General features: G+C 34.5%; 1 protein-coding gene across 1 annotated transcript in view; it reads left to right on the plus strand.

The window, feature by feature from the left end:
• Positions 1-8,767, plus strand: part of LOC124965362 (eukaryotic translation initiation factor 3 subunit H-like) — a 46,112-nt gene extending 37,345 nt beyond the window's left edge. The window contains 1 exon segment of the mRNA XM_047526218.1: positions 7,575-8,767. Within this exon segment, the coding sequence (XP_047382174.1) occupies positions 7,575-8,606 (1,032 nt within the window). The 3' untranslated portion in view covers positions 8,607-8,767.
• Positions 8,768-9,466: the final 699 nt, after the last annotated feature.

Raw genomic sequence — 9,466 nt, forward strand, 5'->3', positions numbered from 1 at the left:
TTGCAGCAGCATAATCAGACAAACACAAGCCTAGTAATATAGAAAACTTTTAGACAATAATGGACCTCCTCAGGAGAGACCACTAAAATAACTGTGGTCCCTCCTCCATCTACACCAGCAAAGGTTGAGAGGGGAGTCTCCACATCAACCTCATGGTACTGTAATAAGGCAACCTAAATACTGACCAGAGTAGTGCCAGAAGAAACCAAGTGGCAGGTAGGACTTTCACACTCATAGGGTGACAATGAGACCTCCTCCTCTGGGGTCAGTGGAGTCCACTGGTGCAGCCTGTACTACCAGCCCATTGGGGATATATTAATAATAGAAAAAAAGCAGACTTCGGAGCAAATGGAAATGCTAAAGACATAAAATGATATGGTATAATGATAAAAAGATAAATCCATCAAGAAGATATGCAATCCTAAATGTGTGCACAACAAACAGGACTGCAAAATACATAAAGAAAAAATTGATAGAAATATCAATAAATTCATTTATTTATATTAAGTAATTTAATTAATAAATAAATAATTTAAATTTAATAATATGTAATTTAATTAATACATTAATTAATTTAATAAATATAAATAAATAAGTAAAAATAACAAAATGTAAAGTTGAAAGAATTGAAATGACCCAATGTGCCCTCCAACAACAAGAGAATCAAATTAGAAACCCATTACAGAAAAAAAGTCTCCAAATATGTGGAAATACATATAACTACTCTTTGAACCAAAGACAAAGTCTCAAGGGAAGATAAAAAAATACACTGAACTGAATGAAAATGAAAATACAATACATTAAAATTTGTGGAGTGGGGTGAAAGCAGAATTGAGAAGAAAATTTATAGCACTAAATGCATATATTAGAAAAGAGGAAAAACTTTAATTAACCAATTTCAACTAACACCTTAAGTAACAAGTTTAAGAAAAAGCATAATAAATCAAAAACAGGCAGAGGGAAAGGACTAGTAAAGGTAACATTGGAAATCTTTATAGTCCAAATAAAAACAATAAAGATCTGGTCTTGAAAAGATTCATAAAATTGAAAAAGTTGTAAGAAGACTAACAAATAAAATAGAAGACAAGAATTGCCCGTAACCAGGAATGAAATATACCATTACAGAGTTTGAAGACATCAAAAGAATAATAAAGGAAGGCTATGGACAACTGTACATGAACTGATTTTACAATGTAGGCAAGATGTACTGATTTATCAAAAAGAACAAACTACCATAACTCAATCAGAAATGTTATAAAAATAGCCCTCTTCTAATTAAGAAATTGAATTTGTTATTTGAAAATTTAAAAAAATAAAATAAAATTACCTGCCTCTTATGGTTTCACTGGAGAATGCTACTATATATTTAAAGACGTACTAACATAAATTCTACACAATCTTTTCCAGGAAACAAAAGAGATGGGACATGTCTCAATTTATTTTATAAAAGCAATATTAACCTGATACCAAACCCAGACAAAGGAGTTTTTGAAGAAGAAGGAGGAGGAGGAGGGAGAAGAAGAGGAGGGACAAAAACAACAACAAGAAGAAATTAAAGATCAAAGTCACTCAGACATATATTCATACATATCTTTATGAAACTATTAGTAAATAGAATTCAGTGATATAAAAATAAGAACTGTATACCATGAACAAATGAAGGTCATTCCAAGGACTGTTTTAAAATTTCAAAATTAATTCTACATGGTCTTTTCCAGGAAACAAAAGAGATGGGACATGTCTCAATTTATTTTATAAAAATAATATTAATCTGATACCAAACACAGACAAAGGAATTTTAAGAGAAGAAGAAGAAGAAGAAGAAGAAGAAGAAGAAGAAGAAGAAAAGTTGTCAGAAAACAAAAAAACAAACAAAAAAAAAAAACAAGAAGAAATTAAAGGTCAAAGTTACTCAGGCATATATCCATACATATCATTAATAAATTATTAGTAAATATAATTTAGTGAAATAAAAATAAGAACTATGTACCAATAACAAATGAGGGTCATTTCAAGGACTGTTTTAAAATTTCAAAATTAACTAATGTAATCTTTCACATAACTAAAGAAATAAATCACTTGATCATATTGTCACAGAAAAAACCTTCAACACACTAAATGATAAAAAAATAAAATTCCAAGAAACTAGGAATAGAGGTGAATTGCCTCAACTTGATTAAGATCATCCCTGAAAACTGATAGACAACATCATACTTAATGATTAAAGAATTCCCCTGAGATCAGAGACAAGGCAAGGATGTTCACTCTAATTCAACATTGTAGTAGAGATCCTAGCCTGAACAATAAGGCAAAATATGAAAATAAAAAAAATTCCAGATGTAAAAGAAGAAATACAATAACCCCTGATTGCAAATGTCATGTCTTACCTATGTAGAAAATTCCAAATAGTCTTCAGAAAACCACCAATGAAAACAATAAATTGACTTAAAAAAGTCACAGAGATAAGATTAACATATTAAAAAATCACCTTCCTACATATTATCAAGAATCATGTTGAACCTGAAATTAAAACCGCAATACCTAGCCAGGAACAGTAGCACATAAAATTACTTAGAAGACTGAAGCAGTAGGATTGTTTAAGTCCAAGAGTTTCAGACCACAGTAGGAAACAGTTAAATCCTGTCTCAATAATAAGATAAACAAAATAAAAAACAACAAGAATAAGTACCATTTATTTATGATTGTGCCAAAGAAATAAAATACAGAGGCATAATAAACCTAGCAAAATATGTGAACTATCTATATCCATGAAATGACAAGATGCTGATGAAAAAATAAAACAAACAAAATACATAGGAAGATATACTATGTTCATGGATTGGGAGACTCTATTTTATAAATGTCAGTTAGTTGATCCCAGTTTACCTGTAGGTTAAATGTAATGCCTATGAAAATCCCAGGAAAATAATTTTATACCCATAGGTAAACATCCTCTAAAACAAATATTAAAGGGCAAAGACCTAGAAGAAATTAAACAAGTTTCAAAGATAAGAGTAAAGGAGGAGAAGTCAATTTATTCAATTTCAAAGAGTTATGTAGTAAAGACAATGTGATATTGGTGGAAGAACAGACACATAGAGAAATGGAAGAGAATAAGTAATCCAGAAATAGACTCACGCAAAACTAGCCCTAACAGACCTTCTAGTTGGATCTGCTACAAATATTTCCTCTGTGACTTTATTTTTCCTTTTCTTGGTAGTGACTTTTTAAAAAATTGTTTTTTGCAAATAGAAATTGTATATATTTAGGATGTACATGAGATGTATATATTGTGAAATGACTAAATCAAGCTAATTAACATGTGTATTACTTCAAAACCTTAACAATGTTTATGGCTTTAGAACACTTAAAAATTACTTTTCAGTAATTTTCAAGTATTCAATATATTGCCATCAACTATAACCATTATGATATGAAATAGATTTTTTGGATGTATTCCTCCTAACTGAAATTTTGTGTCCTTTCATCAGCGTCTCCCCAATTCTTTTACTGATTTTTGAGAGTGCAAAAACAATTCAAAGATTAAAGATAAATCTTTCAACTAATGGTTCTGGAACAATTGATATCAGTAAGTAAGAATTATCTTCAAGAGCTAACATTAGGTAAAAAGTTCTTAGAATTAACATCAAAAGACACGCTTGTATATTGCCGGTGGAACTGCAAATTGGTGCAGCCACTCTGGAAAGCAGTGTGGAGATTCCTCAGAAAACTTGGAATGGACCCACATTTTGACCCAGTTATCTCACTCCTCAGTTTATACCCAAAGGACTTAAAATTAGCATACTACAGTAACGCAGTCACATCAATGTTTTTAGCAGCTCAATTCACAATAGCTAGATTATGGAACCAACCTAGATACCCTTCAACAGATGAATGGATAAAGAAACTGTGGTATATATACACAATGGAATATTATTCAGCTATACAGAAGAATAATATTATGGCATTTGCAGATAAATGGATGGAATTGGAGAATATCATGCTAAGTGAAATAAGCCAAGCCCATAAAACCAAAGGCTGAATGTTTTCGCTGATAAGTGGATGATGATACATAATGGGGGTGGGGGGTGGGAAGTAAGAAAAGAATAGAGGAATTTTAGATTATGTAGAGGGAAATGAGAAGGGGGAGGGGTCAGGGGTATGAAAGATGGTGGAATGAGACAGACATCATTACCCTATGTACATGTATGATTACACAAATGGTATGAATCTGTATCATGCACAACCATAGAAGCAAAAATTTATACCCCATTTGTGTACAATAAATTAAAATGCAGTCTGTATAAATAAAAAACAAGTAAATAAAAAAAAACACACAAAAAATAAAAAAGTATGATCCTTAAAAGGAAAAACTAATGAACCGGACATCATTGAAATTAAGCACTTTGTTCTACAAAATACCCTATAAATGGATGAAAATACAAGATGCTGATTGGGAGAAAAGTATTTGTAAACCATATATCTGATAGACTTGTGTCTAAAATATATAAAGAACCCTCAAAATTAAATAGTAAAAGCCCTCAAAGCTCCAAAATTAAAAAATCCTCATTTAAAATTGAGGAATAGTTGGGCACATTGGTACATGCCTATAATCCCTGCAACTCAGGAGGCTGAGGCAGGAGGATTACAAGTTCAAAACCAGCCTCAGCAATTTAGTGAGGCTCTAAACAACTTAGCGAGACCCTGTCTCAAAATAAAAACATAAAAATGGCTGGGGCCATGGCTCAGTGGTTAAGCAACCCTTAGTTTAATCTCTGGTACCAAAAAATAAAAATTGAATAGACATTAAGACACTGATCACTGATAATGGGAAATGGGTAGCCACAGAAAGTATTGCAGAACCAGTATTGCAGACTACTAAAAACTTATGTTCTCAAAACACTTGTACATGAATATTTACACTTGTGCATGAACATTTATAGAAGTATTATTTACAATCAACCAAACCTGCAAACAGCCCATTTATCCATCAATGAGTTAAACAAGCTGTGGTATATCCATATCATGGAATAGTTTGTATTTATAAAAAGGACAAAATATTGACACACCGAATAAACTGGATGACTCTCCCAGAGAATTATTTTGGTGAAAAATGAAATTTTAAAAGATTACATTTACCTAATAATCCTTAATTAGCAAAATTGAAGAAATCAAGAACATTTTGTTATTTGCCAAGAGTTTGGGAGAGGTTTGGGTTGGGAGGTAAGTAAGTAAATCTATAAAATGGCAAGAGAAAGTCTTATAGTAATAGAAATATTTCATATCTTTATTGTAAAAATTTCAGTATGTTAGCTGTGATACCAAATTCTAATTTAAAAGATGCTAGTGTTGGAGGGAGAAAACAAGGGAACAAAGCACCTCAAACAAACCAAGATGTTCCAGTAATAGACAACATGGTAGAAGAAATGTTAGAGAAGGAGTTTAGAAGGTACATAGTTAGCCTAATCTTTGAGATAAAGAATGGTATCAGAGAGAAAATACAGGAAGTGTAAGATTGCTTCAATTAAGAGGCTGAGATTTTAAAAAGGAATCAAACAGAAATCCTCAAAATGAAGGAAACAATAAACCAAATTAAAAATTCAATGGAAAGTATCACCAACAGACTAGACCACTTGGAAGATAAAACCTGAGGCAATGAAGACAAAATACATACTCTTGAAAGTAGACTGTACAGAGAAGATGGTAAGAAGCCATGAACAGAACTTCCAAGAATATGGGATAACATGAAAAGACCAAATTTAAGATTTATCAGAATAAATGAAAGCATGAAGATACAAACCAAAGGAATGCACAGTCTTTTCAGTGACATAATATCAGAAACTTCCAATCTAAAGAATGAAATGGAAAATCAACTATAAGAGGCTTACAGGACCCCAAATACACAAAAAAATTGCAGCAGACCCACACCAAGGCACATTATAATTAGGATTACTAACATAGAGAATAAAGATAGAATTTTAAAGACTACGAGAGAAAAAATAAATCAAGCTGCATACAGGGGAAAAACAATTTGGATCTCAGCTGATTTCTCAACCCAGACCCCCAAAGCCAGAGGTCCTGGAATAACATATATCAAGTTCTGAAAGAAAATGGATGCCAACCAACAATTTTATATCCAGCAAAATTAAGCTTAAATTTGAAGATGAAATGAAAACTTTCCATGATAAACAAAAGTTAAAAGAAACACAACTAGAAAACCTGCACTCTGGAACATTCTCAGCAAAATATTCCATAATGAGGAAGTGAAAAAAAAAAAAAACAATAAAAATGAAAACCAGCAAAAGGAGGAAGTACCCTAAAGGAAAGGTCAATCAAAGTAAAAACTAAGTCAAGTTAAAAACCAAAAATACACCAAAATGCCCAGGAATACAAATCATATCTCAAGAATAACCCTGAATGTTAATGGCCTAAACTCATCAATCAAAAGATATAGACTGGCAGATTGAATTAAAAAATAAGACCCAACAATGTGCTATCTTCCAGAGACTCACCTCCTGGGAAAAGATAGCCACAGACAGGAGAAAGGTTGGGAAAAAGCATATCACTCACATGGACTGCATAAACAAGAAGGGAGTTCCATCCTCATAGCAGATAAAGTGGACTTCAAGCCAAAGGTAGTCAGTGTTGGGGGCTGTGCCATGCGGACAGTGCCTGATCACATCGGCAGTGAGGAGGTTAATTGACATAAGCACACTCAGGTGATTTATCACTGGCTGTATTCAGTTAAGTTCACGCGCACAACACGTGCACAGGTGTTCCCGAGCACACCTGCTTGGGCCTGCTCATTTTAACCCTTGACGTGATAGGACAGCTGTCTCCTCGCCTGATCGCAACTGGCGTGGCCCCGCCCTCTGCCTCCTGGAGGGAATATAAGCAGTCGGTGGGCGGGGCCGACAGTAAGGAGCAGCAGCAGGCAGGGAAAAGTGGCAAGAAGAAAACAAGCAGCGGGTAGGGGCTGTGGCAAACAGAGCAGCAGCTAGCAGAAAGAAGTGGAGTAGAAGCCATTAGCAGAAAGGAAGAAGAAGCAGCAGAACTAAGAAGAAATAGATCTCTGATAAGCATAGAAGCCTCTCTTTCTCTAAAACTTTCTCTCTAAGCAAAGTTTCTCTTCCTGATAAGCAAAGTTTCTCTTCCTCTAAGCAAAGCCTATCTTTCTCTCAAAGTCTCTCTTCCTCTATAAATTAGTGAATATAGGAAAAGTAGTTTATTTCCAGGCCCCTCTGATAAATACCTGCTCAATTGTTGCCGCGGGTGGCGACAAGTCAGAAGGGATAAAGGACATTTCATACTACTTAAGGGAAACATACATCAACAAGGCATAACAATTGCAAATACATATGCCTCAAACAATGGAGCAACTACTTACATCAATCAAACTCTTCTCAATTTCAAGATTCCAAAAGACCATAACACAATAACACTGGGTGATGTTAACACACCTCTCTCACCACTGAATAGATAGGCCAAACAAAAACTAAACAAAGAAACAATATAACTAAATAATACAATTAAGAATGTAGACCTTCTTTCTTCCTGTCTGGCTGGAAAGATAGCGTCCGGTCACCTCTTCCAGCTCCACTGCAGGCGTGGTTGGGAAGGGCGAAGGCAAAGGCAGCCCTGGAGATTCGGCAGTGAAGCAAGTACAGATAGATGGGTTGGTAGTATTAAAGATAATCAAACATTATCAAGAAGAAGGACAAGGAACTGAGGTTGTTCAAGGAGTGCTTTTGGGCCTAGTTGTAGAAGATCGACTTGAAATGGCCAACTACTTTCCTTCCCCCCAGCACACAGAGGATGATGCTGATTTTGATGAAGTCCAGTATCAGATGGAAATGATGCGGAGCCTTCGCCATGTAAACATTGATCATCTCCACGTGGGCTGGTACCAGTCCACGTACTATGGCTCGTTTGTCACCTGGGCTCTTCTGGATTCTCAGTTCAGTTACCAACATACTGTTGAAGAATCTGTTGTTCTCATTTATGATCCTATAAAAACTGCCCAAGGGTCTCTCTCACTAAAGGCATACAGACTGACTCCTAAACTTATGGAAGTTTGTTAAGAGAAGGATTTTTCCCCTGAAGCATTGAAAAAGGCAAATATCACCTTTGAGCACATGTTTGAAGAAGTGCCGATTGTAATTAAAAATTCACATCTGATCAATGTCCTAATGTGGGAGCTTGAGAAGAAGTCAGCTATAGCAGATAAACATGAATTGCTCAGCCTTGCAAGTAGCAATCATTTGGGGAACAATCTACAGTTGCTGATGGACACAGTGGATGAAATGGGCCAAGACATAGTCAAATATAACACATATATGAGGAATACTAGTAAACAGCAGCAGCAGAAACATCAGTATCAGCAGCGTCGTCAGCAGGAGAACATGCAACGTCAGAGTCGAGGAGAACCCCCCCTCCCTGAGGAAGGCCTGTCCAAACTCCTCAAGCCACTTCAGGCCCCTGCCATGATGGATTTGCTGCTCATTGCAGGCCAGATTAATACTTACTGCCAGAACATCAAGGAGTTCACCGCCCAAAACTTAGGCAAACTCTTCATGGCCCAGGCTCTTCAGGAATACAACAACTAAGAAAATGAAGTTTCCAGAAAGGGAGTATCATGGACACTTGAGATTACACCAGGGCAACTCTTTGGAAGAATTTATATTTGCATATTGAAAAGCACAGAGGATTCCTTGCTATCTTTGGCTATAATGTCTTTCTAGCCAATAATTTAAAAAAAAAAAAAGAATGTAGATTTAACGAACAAATATAGAGTATTTCATCCATCGAGTGAATACACTTCCTTCTCAGCAGCACATGGATCTTTCTCTAAAATAGACAATATGTTATGCCACAAAGCAATTCTTAGTAAACATAAAAAAATAAAAAGCCTTCTCTGTATTCTATCTGATCATAATGGAATGAAAGTAGAAATCAACAATAAAATAAGAAATAGAAGACACTCCTGCACCTGGAGACTAAATATGATGCTATTGAATGATGAATGGATAGCAGAAGAAAATAGGGAGGAAATAAAAAAATACTTAGAGGTAAGTGAGAACATGAATACAACATATCAAAATCTCTGGGACACAATGAAAGCAGTGCTAAGAGGAAAGTTCATTGCATTGAGCTCATTCATTAAAAGAATAAAAAGTCGTTCCCAAATACGTATTCTCCTATATTCTATACTTATGCTTTCTAATTTGTCTTTTTACAGATAATGGTTTAATTTACCAGTAATTAAATTTTAATATAAGCCTAACTTTGATATAGGGTGCAATATATACCATAACACCTGGGTGATGCAACATTTTTATATACCATTTATATTAGTAAAATTTCTTGAAATTTCAATCTGAATTTTTTTTCCCAATTTATATTATGGCCTCCTATTTTTTGATAATCAATGCTTTGTTATGTGTTTTCTTGATTTCTTAACTCTATA

This window comes from Sciurus carolinensis, chromosome 15 (genome assembly GCF_902686445.1).
Source record: "Sciurus carolinensis chromosome 15, mSciCar1.2, whole genome shotgun sequence".
Classification (NCBI taxonomy): Eukaryota; Metazoa; Chordata; class Mammalia; order Rodentia; family Sciuridae; genus Sciurus; species Sciurus carolinensis.